Below are 24616 nucleotides of genomic sequence, written 5' to 3'. Positions count from 1 at the left end.
TCATGTGTTTCTTCAATTAATGATAACTGAGTTACATCAAAAAATGTTTCCCCTTTAGCATTTGGCATTCTCCCAACAATATACTATAATCCCATAATCTAACCCCAGTCAACAAAACAAAACAGAAATTTTCTCTGGTAAAAGCAAATTGTTTGTCCACATTTATTCATCCTCACATTCACTCACACATTCACTCCATATTTTTGCTAATAGTGGAGCTTCCCGCGTCAGATTCTCCACCCTCAGCAAAATGAGCTCAGTCATTTTTTATTTTCCATAGGAAAATATTTCTTTATGCTTTTAGACTGGATTGACTCGCATAAAATCCTTTTTACAGGGATTTACGACCTGAATAGTCCCCAGGTAGCTTTCTCCTCAGCCAATTGTAATCTGGAAAGCCCCCTTATATTTGCTCTTCCCGAGAATTTTCTGCGCCGTTATTCACTGTTGCAGGCCTGCTTAAAACAGAAATGAAAAAATAGAGCTGATTATTAGCTCATGAGAACACAAAACAAAATCACCCGACAGGTTTTCTTTAAGTGCACTGTTACAAAATAATGGGCCCAATTTTTAGACATGTCCATGTTTCCTAAAACTCCCTCTATTAAAAACAAAAACAACAACCCAAACCTAACTGACAAAATCAACCCATCACCACAACAACCTCAACAACCTTAAACACACAAAAGTTTTGCCACCACTTAATTTCACCTCCTCAATACACCGAAAGTCTCATTAAAACCACACAATTTGCACACAAAAATCACCCCCTTATGCTCTGTAACATACTTCAATTCAGCATAAAACATAACCCCCCTTACAACAACATATCACTAAACTATAAATTTCCTACCCAACTCTGTACTTCTCTTGTCTGCCATGCTTCCTCTTCTGAAAGTCACTTCCTCAGTCACACACATACAGGAAGCTCCTACGTCACCACTCACTCCAGCTAATGTGCATACTGAGTCATCTCTCAAAAAGCTGTAACAACAGAAACATATGTTTAAACATTACCACCTTATTAAATTATTTTATTTCTTTCTACAGTGATCACTGGTTTTGATCACTCAGTACGAGAGAGCACTCCTAAGTCACTCTTTTAAAACTAATTTAATCACTTTTTGTTTACATAACTCACTCCCTTTGTCATATGGCTTCTTCTATTCCTCAATTACAAACTCAAATGTATTTTATTAAACATTCACACCATTGTATCATTCATATAAAATAGCAACCTGTTCTTCATTGCATATGTTTGTGTTCTTAGCCAGGTTTAATCAGTGTCTATGCATTAAACTCCATGAGCTTGTCTTGTCTTTATAAGGTTAATGCATTTTCTGTTTGTGTATGTGAATTTGCATATGTTGCTTTTGCAGTGTGTCAGACTCCTGCACAATTCTCCACTCAAGCCGTCAGTTGTCTTTCCCAAATTTGCTAACCCAAATTTTAAGTTCCCACCTTATTAACAGCATCCCTGCTCCTCAGCCAGAAGTTAGGGCCCACTTGTCAGGTTTATGGAGACATGGCGCTGTAAACAATTCAACCAGAAACTTGCCTTGGCATGTCCAGTCAAGTTAACCTACAGGTTTCTTCCGACCGCTGCATGGGGAGAATTGATCCAGGTCTGTTTAGCCCCTAAAGAAACACAACTGAGACATTTTCATCATTATCTTAAGTACTTAAACTACCCGTTTCCCTCTCTCTGGTCAGAAATCCCAACTTATGTCATGTATATACGTGTAAGCAGGTCTTCATTGCTTTTCCTATGTATTTTGTTAATGTTCAGTGAGTGTAAGCTGCTTTCTTCATTGCCTCTATATGTAATAGTCAGGTTTAATTCATGCATCTTTTCCCTGATTTCTTAATTCAAAACTATCTCACTTCTGATTCTTTCCAGAAATAATTTCACATGTAACACTTTGTCTATGTGTGTTTTCTATTCTTGTTTACCTCTTTGTTTGTAACGGTGGACATCTCTAAACCATCATGAGTTCAAGCTTCACTTTCAGTCCAATTACACCCTGTATTCTCACAGTCGAACTCGTCCTGCTTCGCCTCTCACTGGTCACTGTCCTCTTCTCTCAGTGTCCTTTTGTTGTCTTGAATTCCAGCAAACACAGTCTGTTTCTTCTCTGTTTCTCTTCAGTATTTTCCTTTTGGATCAAGTCCCAGCCTGGCAAAATACCACATTCAGTGCCTTTAAACAGTCATGTCACACTGTTCTTACCAGCCTGCTGTCCACCGTGCATGTTTCATCACGTGGTTTCTTCTTTTCTGTTGATCCTCTCAGTCATCTCTTTCAAGATTACTCCAAGCATGGCAAATCTGACAATCAGTGTCCAGTGCTTTACCACCGTTCATTATCCCACTGTTCAACTGCCCCGCCTGTAATTTACAGTACATGTTGCACCGTGTGCTTTTCCATGCTGCTGCTGGTCCCGTCAGTTTGGTTTCAGTGTTAACGAGTCAGTTGCACTGTCTTTTGGCTGCTGTTAATTCTTGAAGTCCACGATGTTCTGTTGGTCTTCATCAGGAGATTAACTGTCCTTTGAGCTTCTTCTCAGGATGGGGACAAGTGCGAGGTCAAGCTGTAAAATTTTAAGCCAAAATCTGGCCTGTTTTCTCCCAATTATGCTACTCTAGTGGTTTTGGCGCCGTACTCAAAATTCCAGGTTGAGAAAAGTCCACCTTTATTTATCTGTAATCTGTGTTGACACACTAAAACATACAATTAATATCCTTTTCATTTCTTTTCTCAAAACCTCCATTCACTTAATCTGCCTAGAGTTTAACTCATCTGTTTCTCTCTCTGGGTGCTCACTCGTCACAGTCACTTCCTTTTATGGGCATGTAACTTCCTGTCCCACACACACAGCTTCTCAGAGCAGCTCAAGCTGCTTTTCTGTTTCTGCAGGCTAATCAAACTTATTTTGTATTTACAATCTACAAACCCTCTGTAATTCTACTAACTTTTGATCTAAAATGTAGCATCATTCACACAATGATTTCATAATCCTCTCACACACACACCTTTTAAATAAACTAAACTCTTATAACATCACTCATGCATCTCTTAAATTAAAAACACTTTCAAACTTTAAAACATCCTACTTTACATCACCAAAGAAATACCTCTCACACCTTTATTCATCATTCAAAACCTTCTAGTCACCGCATTCACACACTTAAACTGTGACCAGAGTTGAGGAATATAACTCAAAACACACTTTCCTAAGAGTATTTTAGACATGCTTGTCATAATCAAAAAGAGCAAGTCAAAAACAAACAAACGAAAAATTGAAACCTCCATTAATTCTCACCGCACACACAAGAAATTAAAAATAAAACACACCAGCAACTAATGCTGGAGAAAAGTTACTACTGAAAGTGATGTGTTAGTCTTAAGTATATACAGTGCACTCAATATATTTATATATCTACATCCAAACTCAGTCAATTACTATACATCCACTACGGCAACTCAAAACTTTATTTATAGTCCTCTAATAAACATAAATGGCATTTGAAACACACACTCAACAATGTTTGCAGCAGTATTTGTAAAACCAACTGTGGTTTAAACAGTTCACTGCTTACTCATTTGCATTTTCACTCACACACACACCGTCTAACAATAGCTCCAGCATTGCCTCAGACTCCTTTCACACAGAGATCTCTTATTTTATATTATAACGACGTCTTATATTCACAACCACTGTCAGATCTGTCAGCTTTAGCGCCTACACAATTTCGACAAATTTAAAATAACCGCCCAGCGGATGAACTCCCTGAGTTTTTTGCGACCAATTAACCAGTATCTGTCCAACAGTTTCTGGCCTCATCTCTAAAGTCCCTAACACAATTTAAAAGCGTCAACCAACCCAAACTTTGCCTGAAGCTCTATTTTTGGCGTTTCACAGCCAAGGCTTACCCCAAAGTGTTAAGTTAAAGTTACACGCCCGAAGTCCAACTTCTTCTGACCAAAAAAGTGCAGACTACCGTTCCAAACGGTAAGGAGACTCTATCTCCTAGTTATTCTGGAGTGCCCCAAGCTCCACAGTGACCAACTGACTATCCCTCTTCGAGGACAATGCCTAAGCGTCCTTGGCATTGGCAAGCGTTACCTCTGAGCACTGCGCTTCCTAGAACCCCCACGGTTCTGTTCTAAGATAATTTATAATACTTTGGAACAACAGTAAAACACCCAACAAAGTGTATGACTGAAGCAGGTCCAACCTTATAACCAAAAAATAACCAAATTCCCTAAGATACTAAAATCATTGAGCAGTCCAACTGCTTACCACGGTCCAACCGTATTAAATCCTTTTAGCGGTCCAACCGCATTCAATCATTACCAGCAGTCCAACTGCTTTTAAATCCTCAGTACTGTCATGAGATTCTCATCAAAATCAAAGCAGACATTTACCGGCAACTTTTACTGAATAGACATTTAATTTTATCATCCAATTCAGCACACTTCGGATAAAATCAACAGGCCTGTGCCTACCTCTTTTTAAAGGCGCCTGTCCCCTCAGTTTGGTTGCCGGGTCACGCCTGCCTGTCTGACCACAACGGACCATACATCACCGTCTACACCTCCAATCCTCCCTCCTCAACCACCGGACGAAGCCCCCAAATGTTAAGGTTCAAAATTGAGGAGGGAGAGTACAAACCACCCATGGTCCAGAAGGTCTTGGTCAAACAATGATTTTAATGAACACACGTGTGGGAAGATACTCTGTACGCCGACAGCAAGTGATCTCCGACTTAATCAAAGCATAAACAGATATTTTATAGCATCAGGGTTTGATTTACTGACGCCCCTTCATGCGTCACAGATACATTTTATACATAGATCAGATCAACACTACAATGGCTTTTAACCCAGAAGATCATCTTCTATTTTCATGGCTGGTACTTTCCGTTCTTGTCTTAAAGTGAATTGTTCCTCTTTCTTGCCGAGACAACAAGGACGGTTCCTCTTTTACCGAGACACTTTTGCAGTTACAACCAGACATGACTAATCTCTCCTCTAAATAAATTTAACTCATGTGTGTGTGTCACGACCTCACATGCTCTTTCTCAATTCACCTGTTGTACTTCTGACCTTTTACCAGACCAGAGGCTCACTGAGACTATATGTATGTCTTCTACTAAATAAATGTTTTAACCAAGAACCTCTACTTAAACCTTAATATGAAATGACCTGATATATAAGTGTTTTGTAAGCATGTATTGCAATTCCTTCTATGTTCTAGTTTTCCCTCAGCATGGATCATCTAGACACTCTCACTAGATGAAGCTTAAGACCATTAATGAACCTGAACATCAACTCAAATAAGCACAGATATGCATTGTGTACACAATAGTTATAACTGCACCTGAAATACAAGGTCAACATAATAACTGTATGCATAACATCTTAAGGCCTTCTTAAAGCTATCTGTTACATTGTTAAAGCCTCGTCTTAGCCTGCTGCTCAAAATAACTTTCACTTCTGCAAAACTCTCCAAGCCTGTTTCCTGTCCTGTTACTTTTAGCCTTTCTGAAAGACACACACTGTTCAACCCCTGAATGCAATATAAACTCCAGATTATATTATTAATGCAATGGTAATGATGACAATTATTTAACAATAGCAGTAAAATAATTTCCCTGCTCCACACCGATCTGACCAATCAGTGATCTAATGGGTCAGATCAAAAAAATCAAGCTTGGTTAAAAAGATATAAAATGAACCTTTCAGAGCATTTTGTGTGGTTTTTATGGAGAAAATCTGCCTCAAAAGTGTGATGGCTGCGTGTGCTGTTATAGACCAAGATTTAAAAATGTGTGCAGTTGTAACAGCTGTATGGTATTATTCCACTCGTCGCAAATGTCAGTGAGTCAGAGCCTGAAGGAGCTCTAAGTTCATTCTTGTTTCCTCAGACTGTTTGAATTCAGTGTGTCAGAGAAACAGAAACATGGAGGTGTGTTCATGGAAGCGTCTGATCCCTGATGTCAGAGAAACTTTACATAATTCAGCAGAGCTGATTCGGAGCTGAGATCTGCATCAACATGAACGTTACATGTTAAACTAGGACAGTCACAGATATCATGTGTGAACTTCATGTGATCCTAAATGGTATGAGTGACCATAAAAGAGCTTTAATTCAAACTGAGGTCGCAGTTTACAGAGAGCTGACTGTAGCAGACTCATTGCTGTTCCTAATGTTCTGTCAGTTTCTTGCTTTTTGTGTTTTGTTGTTGGAAGGTCTTAAATGTCAGAGCCAGCAGGTGAGATCAGGTTTCTGTGATCTCTGATATGGATCATATGACCTGGTTTCTAGGTCACATGACAGGTCAGAGGTCAGCGACTGTAACTCAGTTACTCCTGTTAATGTGAACTCACTGAGTGTTTGTGGTTTCCCTCTCAGACTGGCTGAAGTCCACAAGAAGATGATGATGGAGGAAGAGGAGGACAGAGCAGAGTCTGCAGGGTCCAGCTGTCCGTCTATGAGGAGTGACCGGTCCAAAGGTCTAAATCCTCCAAACTTCAGTGGTGAACCTGGAGCAACGAGGTCAGAGAGCTGAACTCACTGAGTAACAGAAATAATTCTGCACTGACATTATAATCAGTGTTGACTCTGGTTGATTGTCTGACTGTGTTTGTGAGCTGAGAGGAAATGAAAATGAGTTTGTAACAAAAATCAGTTTTGTCCAGTTTTCCTGTAAAAAGCTGAACTCTAATCTAAGAGGATGTTACTGACAGGAAACAGCTGCATTATCTGCAGTCTGTGTGATCACAGCTGCTTCAATCATGTTTGTGTCTGCAGAGGTCAGAGGTCACAGTCTGCAGGGTCCAGCTGTCCGTCTGTGAGGAGTGACCGGTCCAAAGATCAAAATCCAGACTTCAGTGGTGAACCTGGAGCAACGAGGTCAGAGAGCTGTGATGACTCCTTTACATGTTTGTGTTTCCTGGATAAATATGACCTGAAACATCCTCAGATTGTTACAAAGATTCATTAAAAAGAAAACAATGAAAGAGAAAAGATCCAAATGTTCGACTTGGTCATTTGCTGTTTGAGGACAGTGATGCTCATATCTGTGGGGAAAGTGTGACCTGAGTGGGTTCATGTTTGTCTTTAAAGAACAGAGCTGCTCTGATTCTCTTTGTGTCTGATCTGTTAAACAGTCTGAGAGGTCACACAGAGACCCAGCAGCTAAAGCCTGGATCATACTGGCTGCTGTTACTCCATCAGGACAACACTGAACCACAGTGCTGTTCATGCTGGCTCAGCTCCAGACTGCCTGTCATAGGGTTGTCAAGATGGCACCTGTGGGTGTGGCTGCTGTCAGCTGTTACCTGTTCTGTTCATGGTCACTTTGTTTTACTCTTCTGGTTTATGACTTCCAGTCGCTCCTAAATATCTGAGCCACTGTTGAGGAGCAGTCCTGACTGAACCCAGGATGTGAGGAATTATCAAATATCCCACCTGTGCTGGAGATCGTAGCGGTGTTCCTCTGCCTTCCCTCCAGAAAGAAATTCCACAGAAGATGAAGAAAATGGGTGTTTTGTTCATTTCCTGGTGATCCCAGGAGTCGTTCACCTGGATCGCGCCTGTGGCCTGTTGTGAACTTCACACAAAGTTCGTGGTAACAAAATCAAACTGACGTGGATCTCGTTTGACAAACACACCCTCACGAGACAAAATAAAAACAGACTGCTCAAAGCAAAAGCAGAGCCCTCACAGCTGGCAGCACAAAAACACAGTGACAACGTGTATATTAGATACCCTCACACCAAAAGCATAAATATAAAAAATGGAATCTCCAAGAATATCACAAAAATGACATTGTGGGGGTGTTACAGTGAAAAATAGCAGCCAAATTTTCATCTGAAAATGTTGAAATGTTGAATTTTAGTAAAACAGTGCTCCCTAGTTTGATACTGTCATTACGGACAAAGCGGATGTTTAAAGCCTTTGGACGCACAATCACATATGTTTGTTCCTCACATCTGATTCTCCAAGCTCGCAATTATAACTTGATTTAAATCCTCATCATCTGAAGAATCGCCAGAAAACTAAGTAACTAAGCAATCAATTACTTTTGAAAATAAGTAATCAGTAAAGTAACGGGATTACTGTTTTGGGGAAGTAATCAGTAATTAGTTACTGATTACTTTTTTCAAGTAACTTGACCAACACTGTCTGATTCACTCTTCAACAGAGAAAGACCAAAAACACATATCAAAAGCAAGTAATTATAGCTTATGTTAAAAAGATTAAAATAAGAAATATTCATATTGATTGCTCCCAAACACTTGTTTTAAATAAATATATTCTATTTTTCTAGAAGCCCAATAGTTGACATGTTTTTTCCCAAATCATGATTGCTTTTCATTCTTTTAGGAACTTACTAAAAGTGTCCTTGATGGCCTTACACAGAGGGCTTTGGTTTTTAAAACCTTTAGGATCAGCGACCCATTCAGCTCCTGACCATCTTGGAGCTTTGGAGACACCAGTTTATTGCCACAAGCCATTATAAACTCAAGGCTACAAAAAAATAAATAGGGACAACAGCAATTGCTAATTAGTTAAATATTTTAAATATTATTTAAGTATTTTATTATATACTGTTCTGTTTGTTTGTGTGTATGCTTATGACTTTTAAATTCTACTGGTATAGTCCATATGTTTTTATAATGATGAATAATATTTTAAACTTCTTTACTTTGGTATATTATCTTTAAGTACAAGTCATTACATGAATACACACAGTAACAATAAACAATAGTATTTTACCTGATATCCTCTGGAATGCGTTCACCAAAGCTTTCCTTGATGTGTTTCACGACAGTTTGGTTGTCCCAGGTCTTCTGGAATTCAAAAGCACTGAGGATGTGCCCATGTTTTTGTAACCATAATTTTGAACCTTGTTTGCACACTACTCCCCATTTGGAAGTAGTATAACATCTTTGTTGAAATGGTCATGCTGCTGGGCCATAGCTCTAAAATATAAATATAACTATTAGGTACCATAAACAACAGCAAGTGATAACTAATAATACTGAGATGCAGACAGCAGAACACTATCCAAACCCCAACACAGAATTCTTTCATAGACAAAATTGTTCCAGTTAGGCAAACATAAGGGTTAATTTTATATACTGTATTGTATTGTATTCTATACAGGGAGTGCAGAATTATTAGGCAAGTTGTATTTTTGAGGAATAATGTTATTATTGAACAACAACCATGTTCTCAATGAACCCAAAAAACTCATTAATATGAAAGCTGAATGTTTTTGGAAGTAGTTTTTAGTTTGTTTTTAGTTTTAGCTATTTTAGGGGGATATCTGTGTGTGCAGGTGACTATTACTGTGCATAATTATTAGGCAACTTAACAAAAAACAAATATATACCCATTTCAATGATTTATTTTTACCAGTGAAACCAATATAACATCTCCACATTCACAAATATACATTTCTGACATTCAAAAACAAAACAAAAACAAATCAGTGACCAATATAGCCACCTTTCTTTGCAAGGACACTCAAAAGCCTGCCATCCATGGATTCTGTCAGTGTTTTGATCTGTTCACCATCAACATTGCGTGCAGCAGCAACCACAGCCTCCCAGACACTGTTCAGAGAGGTGTACTGTTTTCCCTCCTTGTAAATCTCACATTTGATGATGGACCACAGGTTCTCAATGGGGTTCAGATCAGGTGAACAAGGAGGCCATGTCATTAGTTTTTCTTCTTTTATACCCTTTCTTTCCAGCCACGTTGTGGAGTACTTGGACGCGTGTGATGGAGCATTGTCCTGCATTAAAATCATGTTTTTCTTGAAGGATGCAGACGTCTTCCTGTACCACTGCTTGAAGAAGGTGTCTTCCAGAAACTGGCAGTAGGACTGGGAGTTGAGCTTGACTCCATCCTCAACCCGAAAAGGCCCCACAAGCTCATCTTTGATGATACCAGCCCAAACCAGTACTCCACCTCCACCTTGCTGGCGTCTGAGTGGGACTGGAGCTCTCTGCCCTTTACCAATCCAGCCACGGGCCCATCCATCTGGACCATCAAGACTCACTCTCATTTCATCAGTCCATAAAACCTTAGAAAAACCAGTCTTGAGATATTTCTTGGCCCAGTCTTGACGTTTCAGCTTGTGTATCTTGTTCAGTGGTGGTCGTCTTTCAGCCTTTCTTACCTTGGCCATGTCTCTGAGTATTGCACACCTTGTGCTTTTGGGCACTCCAGTGATGTTGCAGCTCTGAAATATAGCCAAACTGGTGGCAAGTGGCATCTTGGCAGCTGCACGCTTGACTTTTCTCAGTTCATGGGCAGTTATTTTGCACCTTGGTTTTTCCACACGCTTCTTGGGACCCTGTTGACTATTTTGAATGAAACGCTTGATTGTTCGATGATCACGCATTGCAATTTTGAGACTGCTGCATCCCTCTGCAAGATATCTCACTATTTTTGACTTTTCTGAGCCTGTCAAGTCCTTCTTTTGACTGTGAAGGTTCTCAGTCCTCCAGGTCATCGTAGTCAAAGGAGTTTGCAAAAAAAAGCGTCTGGACTTCTTTAAGTTACTTGAAGACGTTTCACCTCTCATCCGAGAAGCCTCTTCAGTTCTAAGGTCAAATGGTGGAGAGTCCCAGATATAAACCTAGTGGGAGTAACCCCCCACAGAGGGACAAAAGGACCCCCTGATGATCCTCTAATCGCCTGAGCCAAGTTGTGAAACTGGGTGTGGGCTCCAATCAGCCAGAGTTTCGGGTGAGTTCATTGTGAAACCTGGCCCCACCTTATCATGCGAATTCCTGAGATATGATGGCCCAGGATGTGAGTAGGCGTTAAGGTGTCTGGGAAGGGATCTCAAAACTGGATTATAGATGGCAGAGAGTTGGTGTCGTAAACCCTGTTTGGTCTCTCCCATGTAGAGGTCTGGGCATTCCTCGCTGCACTGTACAGCATACACCACATTGTTAAGTCTGTGTTTTGGCGTTTTGTCTTTCGGGTGAACCAGTTTCTGTCTGAGCGTGAAATGCTTTCCTGTTCAACTGAAACGTCTTCCTGTTCAACTGAAACGCCTTCCTGTTCAACTGAAACGTCTTCCTGTTCAACTGAAACATCTTCCTGCTCAACTGAAACGTCTTCCTGTTCAACTGAAACAACTTCTTGTTCAACTGAAACGTCTTCCTGTTCCACTGAAACTCCTTCCTGTTCAACTGAAACGTCTTCCTGTTCAACTGAAACGCCTTCCTGTTCAACTGAAATGTCTTCCTGTTCAACTGAAACACCTTCCTGTTCAACTAAAACGCCTTTCTGTTCAACTGAAACTCCTTCCTGTTCAACTGAAACGCCTTCCGGCTCAACTGAAATGCCTTCCTGTTCAACTGAAACGCCTTCCTGTTCAACTGAAACGTCTTCCTGTTCAACTGAAACGTCTTCCTGTTCAACTGAAACATCTTCCTGTTCAACTGAAACACCTTCCTGTTCAACTGAAAGGCCTTCCTGTTCAACTGAAACATCTTCCTGTTCAACTGAAATGTCTTCCTGTTCAACTGAAACGTCTTCCTGTTCAACTGAAACACCTTCCAGTTCAACTGAAACACCTTCCTGTTCAACTGAAAGGCCTTCGTGTTCAACTGAAACGCCTTCCTGTTCAACTGAAACGTCTGCCTGTTCAACTGAAACGCCTTCCTGCTCAACTGAAATGCCTTCCTGCTCAACTGAAACGCCTTCCTGCTCAACTGAAATGCCTTCCTGTTCAACTGAAACGCCTTCCTGTTCAACTGAAACGTCTTCCTGTTCAACTGAAACGTCTTCCTGTTCAACTGAAACACCTTCCTGTTCAACTGAAAGGCCTTCGTGTTCAACTGAAAGGCCTTCATGTTCGACTGAAACGCCTTCCTGTTCAACTGAAACGCCTTCCAGTTCAACTGAAAGGCCTTCGTGTTCAACTGAAACGCCTTCCTGTTCAACTGAAACGTCTGTCTGTTCAACTGAAACGCCTTCCTGCTCAACTGAAATGCCTTCCTGCTCAACTGAAACGCCTTCCTGCTCAACTGAAATGCCTTCCTGTTCAACTGAAACACCTTCCTGTTCAACTGAAACGCCTTCCTGTTCAACTGAAACGCCTGCCTGTTCAACTGAAACGCCTTCCTGTTCAACTGAAACACCTTCCTGTTCAACTGAAACACCTTCCTGTTCAACTGAAATGCCTTGGTTTTTCAGTAGTGTGTGTGAGAGCGTTTCAGTAGTGTGTGTGAGAGCGTTTCAGTAATAATGTCCCTTACGGCACCTCATACAGGTGAGTCTTCAACCTGGATTTAAATAAACTGAGTGTTTTAGCTGATCTGAGGCTTTCTGGGAGTTTGTTCCAGATATAAGGAGCATAAAAGCTGAATGCAGCTTCTCTGTGTCTGGTTCTGACTCTGGGAACTGATAAAAGACCCGATCCAGATGACCTGAGGGATCTGGAAGGTTCATACTGGGTCAGGAGGTCACTGATGTATTTTGGTCCTAAACCATTCAGAGCTTTATAGACCAGCATCAAAACTTTAACGTCTATCCTCTGACGGACAGGCAGCCAGTGTAAAGACCTCAGAGCTGGTCTGATGTGGTCCACTTTTTTGGTCTTAGTGAGGACTCAAGCAGCAGAGTTCTGAATGAGCTGTCTGACTGATTTTTTAGGTAGACCTGTAAAGATGCTGTTACAGTAATCAAGCCTGCTAAAGATGAATGCATGGACTAGTTTTTCCAGGTATTGTTGAGACATCAGGGAAGTTGTTTATGGGGTCACACACACACACACACACACACACACACACACACACACATTCCAATGTAAGGAGCAAGCACCCACTGAAGTATAAATAAAGACTGGGGCAGTCTCTCATTTGCGAATCTTGGAGCCTCACTCTTGGTGTGTGAGCTCAGCCCTTGCTAGTGTTACGAGTTCAAAATTGGGGATGGAGACAAGAGGAAAAAACCACAATAACAACACTGGTCCGGCCGGGTTAAATCAAATGATGATTTTAATAGTCACACGCGTGGGAGATGGACACTGTATGCAGACAGCCTCAGATCTCAAAATGGTGGAGCATTGATCAAACTCTTATAGACTCTGGTGCCTCCACCTTATCATAAAAGCCTAAACATTCACATGCTTTCTCTCACACGGCGCCTAAGCTACGACCTTGGCTCCCTGTTTATCTGCTCCTGCTGAGATGGGGCAGAAAACTCCAGCATGTTCCGTTCTCTTCTAATCAGACAAATAAGGCAATGACTTTCTGCAAACAGTATTTCTTATAACATCATAAAACAATATCATTCATCCACAATAAATCAGCAGTCTAATGTAATGCAAATCAGTTTAACTAATGCAATAGTTATCACCTTCTTCTAATTCAGGAGAATAATGCAAACTAAAACTACACAATCATTCACAATCTTTAATTAGGGGTATAACATGGCATAAAAAAGTATTATAATTTAACATTAGCAAGTAAATCTGTGTTTCTCCTCTCTGATTCTCTGCTGAAGAAGTGTTTTAGAATATATCTCTTAACAGTGATAGCAAGCTGATTTTGTTAATGTCTTAATGTGTTTTTCTAAGTTTAGGTCTGCATCCATCACTACACCCAAATTTCTCGCCTAGTTGGTGGTTTTTTAGGTGTATAGATTGAAGGTCTCTGGTAACCTGTAATTGTTTTTCTTTGTCACCAAAGACTATTACTTCAGTTTTATTTTTGTTTAGCTGGAGAAAATTGTTGCACAACCAGTCATTAATTTCCTCAATGCATTTACCAAGAGCCTGTACAGGGCCTCGGTCTCCTGGTGACATTGTGATATATATTTGTGTGTCATCTGCATACCTGTGGTAGTTTATTTTGTTGTTCTTTATAATCTGTGCCAGTGGGAGCATGTAAATGTTAAACAAGATGGAACCTTGGGGAACTCCACATGTGATATTTGTCTGCTCAGATGTGAAGTTACCTATTGATACAAAGTATTTCCTGTTTTCTAAGTATGTTTTGAACCAGTTTAGTACAGTTCCTGAAAGACCTGCCCAGTTCTCCAGTCGTTTGAGTAATATGTTGTGGTCAACTGTATCAAATGCTGCACTGAGATCCAGTAAAACTAAGACTGACATTTTTCCACTGTCTGTGTTCAGACATATGTCATTAAACACTTTGGTCAGAGCGGTTTCAGTGCTGTGGTTCAGTCTAAAACCTGACTGGAAGGCATCATAGCAGTTATTCTGTGTTAAGAAGTAATTGAACTGCTTTTTCAATGATCTTACTTAAAAATGGGAGATTTGAGATCGGCCTGTAGTTGTTCATTTGTGTCTTGTCAAGATCGTCCTTTTTCAGTATAGGTTTGATTACAGCAGTTTTTAGTGATTCTGGAAACACACCAGATAATAAAGAAAAGTTGACGATCTGTAACAGGTCTGACTCTAAAGTCTTTGAGACCTTTTTGAAAAAACTTGTTGGCAGGACATCTAAACAGCAGGAGGAGGAGTTCAGTTGACCTAAGATGTCCTCCAGGTCTTTGCTGTTAATAGGGTGAAACTGTTTCATGGTGTTTAAACAGTTTTTCGATGGACACAGTCGATATCCTGAATCTCAGTTTTCAGTTTTATTTGTCATATGCAAGTTAGCACAGGGTCAACATTGCAATGAAATGTGTCTGACGAGCAGCAGTCACTCAGCAGCATGATACAGTAGGAGAAAATATAATAAAATAAAATAATAAAAAAATAGTAAGGAGCAAAATATTAGAGAGACATGGTAAAAGATAAATATAAATATATGTACACTAGTGATTAAATAAGAAATTATTGAGAAGAAATATGACGGGAGGGCAGATGGGATATTGCACAGGAATGAGCAGCAGAAAATCAAAGTATTGCATTGCACTTTTAAATATAAATATCAATAACAATGAAGTGAAGTGACCAGTGTAGATTAAACAGAGTACTTGTGAAGCTGCAGGGTAGCTTCTGAGTGCTGTGTTGTGTGTGTTTAAGTGTTGTGGTTGAGGTGTCATATGGCTTGGTGGTAAAAACTGTTTTTAAGTCTTGTAGTCCGAGCAGACAGGCTCCTGTAACGTCTGCCAGATGGTAACAAGGAGAAGAGCTGATGTGCTGGGTGGCTGTGGTCCTTTATGATGCTGTGTGCTTTACGGAGGCATCGCTGAGGATAAATGTCCTGAATGGCAGGAAGCCTCGTGCCAGTGATGTGCTCTGCTGCCTTCACCACCCTCTGTAGTGATTTACGGCTGCTGGCAGAGCAGCTTCTGTACCAAACTGTTCACAATATATCGAGGAACTCCCGTAACTTGAATTTATCAAAAGGTTTTCTGTGGTTCACTTGATCAAAAACTTTGGAGGCATCAATGAAACACATTGAGGAAGATGAATTTTTAGCCCTATACAAACTGATTATTTCCTTGAGTGCATATATGCACATGTCAGTGCCATGCTTTGGTTTGAAGCCAAACTGGTTATGCTGGGAAGAGATGAGCACACTAACTCTATCAAACTAGATTATAAATGCACACACTCCGGGTAATTTTTCATACATGTAGGTTATTTGGTTAAATGATCATTGTGCACCATTTCGTCTGTCATGAGCCACCTCTGTTTTGTAATTCAGCCAGAACGGTATGTAAATGTATTGTCCATTATACGCACATGTGCTTGGATATATTGACTCTTCAGTAAAATAAAATCCGGAGTGTTCATTGACTCATACCATGCCAAGAGGCATCTTCAATATACTTGAGTGATTTTTTTTATTTCATTTTTATTTTCAGAATGAAATGAAATCTCAATCTTTGTTCTGAGCTTCTGCAACATTATCCATCACGACTGAAAGCGAGTCCATAAAAACAGACCGAAAATGCCCAATATTTTCACTATATGAGAGTTGAAACTTGACAAACCTGAACTTGATTCAGATGAAGTTATTTGAGCAGAAACTACTGAATTTTTATCCTGTGTTGATCTAATTCTTCATGGTTCCTCCACAGAGTGGACCAGCAGAGCTCCGAGGTTCCCAGTGGTCAGTCTGCCCAGCAGCATCAAACACAGCTGGACTCCATATTTATGGTCTGTACATGTACAACAACTACTGTTACATCTATTCTGTTCACAGTCATCTCCATGCTGCTCTTTGTAGACCAGTGGATTGTCAGTGTGTCCAACATGGATCTGATGGTTGGCTCCATGATTGATTTCACTCTGATTGACTCATTCATACAGTATTCTGTTCCAGCTGCTGGAGGACAACATCATCACTTTTGTGAAGAACGAGCTGAAGAAGATCCAGAAGGTTCTGAGTCCAGGTTACCCAGAATGCTTAGAGAGTAAGAGGGAGGATGATGAGGAGAGTAGCAACAGAGACGCATTTGTGAAGATCACACTGAACTTTCTGAGGAGAATGAAGCAGGAGGAGCTGGCTGAACGTCTGCAGAGGAGTAAGAGGATTTCTCTAAAGTGTAAAGCTGCTGGATCAGTGAACATTTTCTACTGTCTCAAGAGATGTACCATCATTCATTCTTTTTGGAATTGTTTATTTCCACTTTCAAATGATACTCTGCACATTTCTTCTTATTCAGAACTTCAAGCTACAGTCTGTCATCGTAACCTTAAATCTACTCTGAAGAAGAAGTTCCAGTGTGTGTTTGAGGGCATCGCTAAAGCAGGAAACCCAACCCTTCTGAATCAGATCTACACAGAGCTCTACATCACAGAGGGAGGGACTGCAGAGGTCAATGATGAACATGAGGTCAGACAGATTGAAACAGCATCCAGGAAACCAGACAGACCAGAAACAACAATCAGACAAGAAGACATCTTTAAAGCCTCACCTGGAAGAGATGAACCAATCAGAACAGTGCTGACAAAGGGAGTGGCTGGCATTGGGAAAACAGTCTTAACACAGAAATACAGTCTGGACTGGGCTGAAGACAAAGCCAACCAGGACATCCAGTTCATATTTCCATTCACTTTCAGAGAGCTGAATGTGCTGAAAGAGGAAAAGTTCAGCTTGGTGGGACTTGTTCGTCACTTCTTTACTGAAACCAAAGAAGCAGGAATCTGCAGCTTTGAAGACTTCCAGGTTGTGTTCATCTTTGATGGTCTGGATGAGTGTCGACTTCCTCTGGACTTCCACAAAACTACAATCCTAACTGACCCTAGAAAGTCCACCTCAGTGGATGTGCTGCTGATAAACCTCATCAGGGGGAAACTGCTTCCCTCTGCTCGCCTCTGGATAACCACACGACCTGCAGCAGCCAATCAGATCCCTCCTGACTGTGTTGGCATGGTGACAGAGGTCAGAGGGTTCACTGACCCACAGAAGGAGGAGTACTTCAGGAAGAGATTCAGAGATGAGGAGCAGGCCAGCAGGATCATCTCCCACATCAAGACATCACGAAGCCTCCACATCATGTGTCACATCCCAGTCTTCTGCTGGATCACTGCTACAGTTCTGGAGGATGTGCTGGAAACCAGAGAGGGAGGACAGCTGCCCAAGACCCTGACTGAGATGTACATCCACTTCCTGGTGGTTCAGGCCAAAGTGAAGAAGGTCAAGTATGATGGAGGATCTGAGACAGATCCACACTGGAGTCCAGAGAGCAGGAAGATGATGGAGTCTCTGGGAAAACTGGCTTTTGATCAGCTGCAGAAAGGAAACCTGATCTTCTATGAATCAGACCTGACAGAGTGTAGCATCGATATCAGAGCAGCCTCAGTGTACTCAGGAGTGTTCACACAGATCTTTAAAGAGGAGAGAGGACTGTACCAGGACAAGGTGTTCTGCTTCATCCATCTGAGTGTTCAGGAGTTTCTGGCTGCTCTTCATGTCCATCTGACATTCATCAACTCAGGACTCAATCTGCTGGAAGAACAACAAACAACCTCTACATGGTCTAAACTATTTAACAAACTAAAACTTCAATCTCTCCACCAGAGTGCTGTGAACAAGGCCTTAGAGAGTCCAAATGGACACCTGGACTTGTTTCTCCGCTTCCTCCTGGGTCTTTCACTGCAGACCAATCAGACTCTCCTACGAGGTCTGCTGACACAGACAGGAAGTAGCTCACAGACCAATCAGAAAATAGTCCAGTACATCAAGAAGAAGTTCAGTGGGAATCTGTCTGCAGAGAAAAGCATCAATCTGTTTCACTGTCTGAATGAACTGAATGATCGTTCTCTAGTGGAGGAGATTCAACAGTCCCTGAGATCAGGACGTCTCTCCACAGATGAACTGTCTCCTGCTCAGTGGTCAGCTCTGGTCTTCATCTTACTGTCATCAGAAGAAGATCTGGATGTGTTTGACCTGAAGAAATACTCTGCTTCAGAGGAGGCTCTTATGAGGCTGCTGCCAGTGGTCAAAGCCTCCAACAAAGCTCTGTAAGTACATTTGTACTCATGTCTTTACTTTTAACATCCAACTGTGTCAGCAATGTATTTCACCAGGCTTTCTGTCTTTGAATGAATTTGAAAAGTTTTTAGTCAGCCACCGATTGTGCAAGTTCCCCCACTTAAAATGATGACAGAGGTCAGTAATTTGCACCAGAGGTACACTTCAACTGTGAGAGACAGAATGTGAAAAAAAAAAATCCATGAATTCACATGGTAGGATTTGTAAAGAATTTATTCGTAAATTAGGGTGGAAAATAAGTATTTGGTCACCTCAAACATGGAAAATCTCTGGCTGTAACACACCTGTAACGTCTTCTGTAAGACGCTTTTCTGTCCCCCACTCGTTACCTGTATGAATGGCACCTGTTTGAACTCATCATCTGTATAAAAGACACCTGTCCACAGCCTCAAACAGTCAGACTCCAAACTCCGCAATGGCCAAGACCAAAGAGCTTTCGAAGGACACCAGGAAAAGTATTGTAGACCTGCACCAGACTGGGAAGAGTGAATCTACAATAGGCAAGCAGCTTGGTGTGAAAAAAATCAACTGTGGGAGCAATCATCAGAAAATGGAAGACATGCAAGACCACTGATAATCTCCCACGATCTGGGGCTCCACGCAAGATCTCATCCCATGGGGTCAAAATGATCATGAGAACGGTGAGCAAAGATCCCAGAACCACACGGGGGGACCTGGTGAATGACCTGCAGAGAGCTGGGACCAAAGTAACAAAGGTCACCATCAGTAACACACTACAACGGCAGGGAATCAAATCCCGCAGTGCCAGACGTGTTCCGCTGCTGAAGCCAGTGCATGTCCAGGCCCGTCTGAAGTTTGCCAGAGAGCACATGGATGATACAGCAGAGGATTGGGAGAATGTCATGTGGTCAGATGAAACCAAAGTAGAACTTTTTGGTATAAACTCAACTCGTCGTGTTTGGAGGACGAAGAATACTGAGTTGCATCCCAAGAACACCATACCGACTGTGAAGCATGGGGGTGGAAACATCAAGCTATGGGGCTGTTTTTCTGCCAAGGGGACAGGACGACTGATCCGTGTTAAGGACAGAATGAATGGGGCCATGTATCGTGAGATTTTGAGCCAAAACCTCCTTCCATCTGTTAGGTGTGGCTGTGTGCAGGCAGGAATTGGACCCAAAGTGCAGACTCCGGAGACAGAACTTAACCAAAAACAGCTTTAATGCTGAACGCAACATAACATAACTAGAAACACTCAAAATAAACTTACACTGGTGGACAGGCAAAACACACAGCAAAATAAACGGTAGATCGCGACACAGACACCAAGAAACACAGGGCTTAAATACACAGAGGGAGCAATCAGGGAATGGGTAACAGGAGGGAAACACAGCTGGGGCAAATCAGGCCTAACGAGACAAGGGGGAAGCAAAACCAGACACATTAACATCAGACATGGACTTTCAAAGTAAAACAGGAAACATAACACAGACTCACGGGCAGGCATTATAACAAAGGGAACAGAGACGTGGGAACAGGGCAGACACAAACACTGACTGAACACGGGGATATAGGAACTTAAGATACACATAGACACGAACTAGACAAGGGGATGCAGGTGATAGGGGAGACAGAGCAACTAAAGAAGACAGAGACCTAAGCCATAAGATAGAACTCAAAGAAACCAAAAACTAGACAGTATAAATAATATAAACTGGGGGGCGGCCCAGAGGCCGATGGTCCAAGAGCCCAGAAAACAGTTCAGGAGGCCGGCCAGGCAGAAGGCACCGGTGGCGATGGAGCAGATCAGGAGGCCGGCCGGGCGGGAGGCAGCGACGGCGACCGAGCAGGTCAGGAGGCCGGCCGGGCGGGAGGCACTGGCGGAGGAGTAGTTCAGGGGGCCGTCCATGACGGCGGCGTAGTTCCGAGGGCTGTCCATGACGGCAACGACGTCCAGTCATCGGCCGGACAGAACGTGCAAGACGAGCAGGCCGGACAGGATGTGCAGGCCGGACAGGCCGTGCAGGACGAGCAGGCCGTGCAGGACGAGCAGGACGTGCAGGCCGGACAGGACGGGCAGGACGTGCAGGCCGGGCAGGACGGGCAGGCCGGGCAGGCCGGGCAGGCCGGGCAGGGCGTGCAGGAACAGACAGATTGGAGACCTCAGGGGCAGACAAAACTGAACCCTCGGAGGCCGGACCAGGCGGAGCTGCAGAGGCTGAGGCCGGACCAGGCGGAGCTACAGAGGCTGAGGCCGGACCAGGCGGAGCTACAGAGGCTGAGGCCGGACCAGGCGGAGCTACAGAGGCTGAGGCCGGACCAGGCGGAACTGCAGACTCAGGGGCCGGACCAGGCGGAGCTGCAGAGTCAGGGGCCGGACCAGGCGGAGCTGCAGAGGCTGGGGCCGGACCAGGCGGAGCTGCAGAGGCTGGGGCCGGACCAGGCGGAACTGCAGAAGCTGAGGCTGGACCAGGTGTAGCAGAAGCCGAGGCAGAAGCTGGACCAGGCGTAGCCGAGGAAGAGGCTAATGGCGGCTGGATGGGCTCCTCGGGCCCTCCAGCTGAGGTGGCGTGAGACTGAACGGGCTCCTCGGGCCCTCCAGCATGAAGAGACGGCTGAAGCGATTCCTCGGACCCTCCAGCGGAGACAGGTGGCTGAAGCGATTCCTCGGACCCTCCAGCGGAGACAGGTGGCTGAAGCGATTCCTCGGACCCTCCAGCGGAGACAGGTGGCTGAAGCGATTCCTCGGACCCTCCAGCGGAGACAGGTGGCTGAAGCGGTTCCTCGGGCCCTTCAGCAGGAAGAGACGGCTGAAGCGATTCCTCGGACCCTCCAGCGGAGACAGGTGGCTGAAGTGGTTCCTCGGACCCTCCAGCAGGAAGAGACCGCTGAAGCGGTTCCTCAGACCCTCCAGCGGAGACAGGTTGCTGAAGCGGTTCCTCGGACCCTCCAGCGGAGACAGGTGGCTGAAGCGATTCCTCGGACTCTCCAGCGGAGACAGGTGGCTGAAGCGATTCCTCGGGCCCTCCAGCAGGAAGAGATGGCCGAAACGGTTCCTCGGACCCTCCAGCGGAGACAGGTGGCTGAAGCGGTTCCTCGGACCCTCCAGCGGAGACAGGCGGCCGAAGCGGTTCCACGGACCCTCCAGCGGAGACAGGTGGCTGAAGCGGTTCCTCCGACCCTCCAGCAGAGACAGGAAGCTGAACGGATGACCGAGGAGAGGAGCGACGGTGGTGTCGCTTCCTTTTAGACGAGGGAACAGGAACCGGTGGAGAAACGGAGACGACCTCCTTATCCTCCGACCACATCGCTGCCAGAAAAAACGCAGGCGACCGAGACCCCGGCTGGTGCAGGGAGGGAGAGGAAGTCCGCGGCAATGTTGAGACAGGTGGAAAGAGTGTGTTGTCCTGGGGCAGCGGTGGGGAAGATGTAGTGAGTGAGAGAGCAAGCTCACCAGCCTTGACTTGCTCTCTCCAGGCAGTAATGGTGCCGTCCAGCTTAGTGTCCTTAGCGAACTGAGAAAGCTGAGGGTTATGGCGAATGATGGCATCTACTGCACTCAACCTGACTGCCATAGTCCCTAAATCCTGTGACTGGGCAATGCGGTCAAGCAGGCACACCAGCCGCTCCATCTCGCCGTCGAACTCAAAAGAAAAAGAGTCTGCAGGGTCCATGTTCTGGTCGCGATCTTCTGTTAGGTGTGGCTGTGTGCAGGCAGGAATTGGACCCAAAGTGCAGACTCCGGAGACAGAACTTAACGAAAAACAGCTTTAATGCTGAACGCAACATAACATAACTAGAAACACTCAAAATAAACTTACACTGGTGGACAGGCAAAACACACAGCAAAATAAACAGTAGATCGCAACACAGACACCAAGAAACACAGGGCTTAAATACACAGAGGGAGCAATCAGGGAATGGGTAACAGGAGGGAAACACAGCTGGGGCAAATCAGGCCTAACGAGACAAGGGGGAAGCAAAACCAGACACATTAACATCAGACATGGACTTTCAAAGTAAAACAGGAAACATAACACAGACTCACGGGCAGGCATTATAACAAAGGGAACAGAGACGTGGGAACAGGGCAGACACAAACACTGACTGAACACGGGGATATAGGAACTTAAGATACACATAGACACGAACTAGACAAGGGGATGCAGGTGATAGGGGAGACAGAGCAACTAAAGAAGACAGAGACCTAAGCCATAAGATAGAACTCAAAGAAACCAAAAACTAGACAGTATAAATAATATAAACTCAAAAACCCTGGGTCGACGACCCAGGCATCCTAACACCATCAGTGAGAACTTTGAAGATGAAACAAGGCTGGGTCTTCCAACATGACAATGATCCAAAACACACCGCCCGGGCAACAAAGGAGTGGCTCCGTAAGAAGCATTTGAAAGTCCTGGAGTGGCCTAGCCAGTCTCCAGACCTCAACCCCATAGAAAATCTGTGGCGGGAGTTGAAAGTCCGTGTTGCTCAGCGACAGCCCCAAAACATCACTGCTCTCGAGAAGATCTGCATGGAGGAATGGGCCAAAATACCAGCTACTGTGTGTGCAAACCTGGTAAAGACCTATAGTAAACGTTTGACCTCTGTTATTGCCAACAAAGGTTATGTTAAAAAGTATTGAGTTGTATTTTTGTTATTGACCAAATACTTATTTTCCACCCTAATTTACGAATAAATTCTTTACAAATCCTACCATGTGAATTCATGGATTTTTTTTTTCACATTCTGTCTCTCACAGTTGAAGTGTACCTCTGGTGCAAATTACTGACCTCTGTCATCATTTTAGGTGGGGGAACTTGCACAATCGGTGGCTGACTAAATACTTTTTTGCCCCACTGTAACTGTGGGATAGGACAGGGGGAAAGAATGAAAGAAAGAGGGGGAGAGAAAGAAAGAAAACCAAAGGGGAGAAGAGACGGTGAGAAGGGAGGGAAGAGAGAAAAGAAAAAAAAAACAAACAACAAAAAAAACTCCTGGGTCACCTGTATGGAGAAAAGAAAAACAGAGGAGACAGCAAACAACAAAGAGCAACATAATAATAGAAAAAAAAGCACCATCACAATAAACTAGCTAGTCATAGATATCAATACTTACTAAATAATAAACGATATTGTGCAGCACGCAAGATAGACAGCGCACAGTGTGCTTTGAGGCAGCAGCCAAGAAAGCTGTAGTCCGCGTCTGTGAATACCCATGTGTACACCTGTGTGCATACCTGTGTGGATCAGCATGCTTGCATTCCAAAGGTTTCTCCATGTAATGATCTGCTAGGGAGTGTGGGGAGCCACAGCCCTGTCCTTTATGGTATCAAGCAGGTATGGAGGAGATCAAAACTCCAGACATCCAGAGGCCCCCAGAACACAAGAGACCAAGGAAGACCCACAGAGGGGCAGCTGCGCCACTGTCCCAGTAAGAGCTAAGGAGAGTCCCAGATGAGGGCTCATTCAGCAGCCGCGGAGCAGAAGCCAGGGGGAGTTGCAGTGACGCACCCGTGAGCTCCGCCGGCAGCCAGCTGTGCCTGAGTGACCGAGCCCCAGGCCGAGAGGCCGGGGGCACCCCACCTCCGAAATGGCCCGAGCGAGCCCCAATAAGCGGCCGCCAAGGAGTGAGCCGGTGTGTACCCGGACGCCCACCCCCAGATACAAAGAACCACCAACGCACCGACACCTGAGGGAGTCCGCCACCGGCAGGGGAAGTGGTGGTGGGTGGAGATAGGCCTCCAAACTTTGGAAGGCCTGAGATGTCCCCAGAGAGGTGGCGTCTGATACCCAACCTGACATATAGACACAAACATACAGGCACACACAAACACAAACATCCATTCCCACCCTCATGCTCTCATGTGCACTTCACACTCAACCGACGTGGAGACAGACATAAAGAGACGCTGTATACACAATCACACTCCCCAAGCGTACTCTACAAACCGGGTCTAGGTACCCTTGCCCCTGGAGGGGGGAACCGCACCCAGACCCAGGTGGTGTTACCCTTTTCCCTGCGGTGGGGAGAGGCAGACCGCCCCGACTCCGCAGCAGCAGGGAGGCCCCACACCCCAGACCGCAGCCGGACGGCCAACTCCTCCTAGCCCCCCCGCTCCAGCAGGCCGCAGAGAACGGGGGTGAGAGAAGACTCCAAACCTCCCTCCACCCGCTCATAGTAGTGTTGATGCATGTG

General features: G+C 44.0%; 1 protein-coding gene across 1 annotated transcript in view; it reads left to right on the top strand.

The window, feature by feature from the left end:
* The window catches only part of LOC113018504 (NACHT, LRR and PYD domains-containing protein 12-like), a 55302-nt gene that overhangs the window by 5923 nt on the left and 24763 nt on the right, over positions 1 to 24616 (top strand). Inside the window, exons 3-7 of the mRNA XM_026161572.1 lie at positions 6420 to 6563; positions 6819 to 6928; positions 16040 to 16116; positions 16283 to 16484; positions 16626 to 18426. Coding sequence (XP_026017357.1) covers positions 6442 to 6563; positions 6819 to 6928; positions 16040 to 16116; positions 16283 to 16484; positions 16626 to 18426 — 2312 coding nt within the window. The 5' untranslated portion in view covers positions 6420 to 6441. The remainder of the gene's footprint in view (positions 1 to 6419; positions 6564 to 6818; positions 6929 to 16039; positions 16117 to 16282; positions 16485 to 16625; positions 18427 to 24616) is intronic.

Source organism: Astatotilapia calliptera, unplaced genomic scaffold (genome assembly GCF_900246225.1).
Source record: "Astatotilapia calliptera unplaced genomic scaffold, fAstCal1.2 U_scaffold_91, whole genome shotgun sequence".
NCBI lineage: Eukaryota > Metazoa > Chordata > Actinopteri > Cichliformes > Cichlidae > Astatotilapia > Astatotilapia calliptera.
This window is presented reverse-complemented; position numbering and strand designations above follow the sequence as displayed.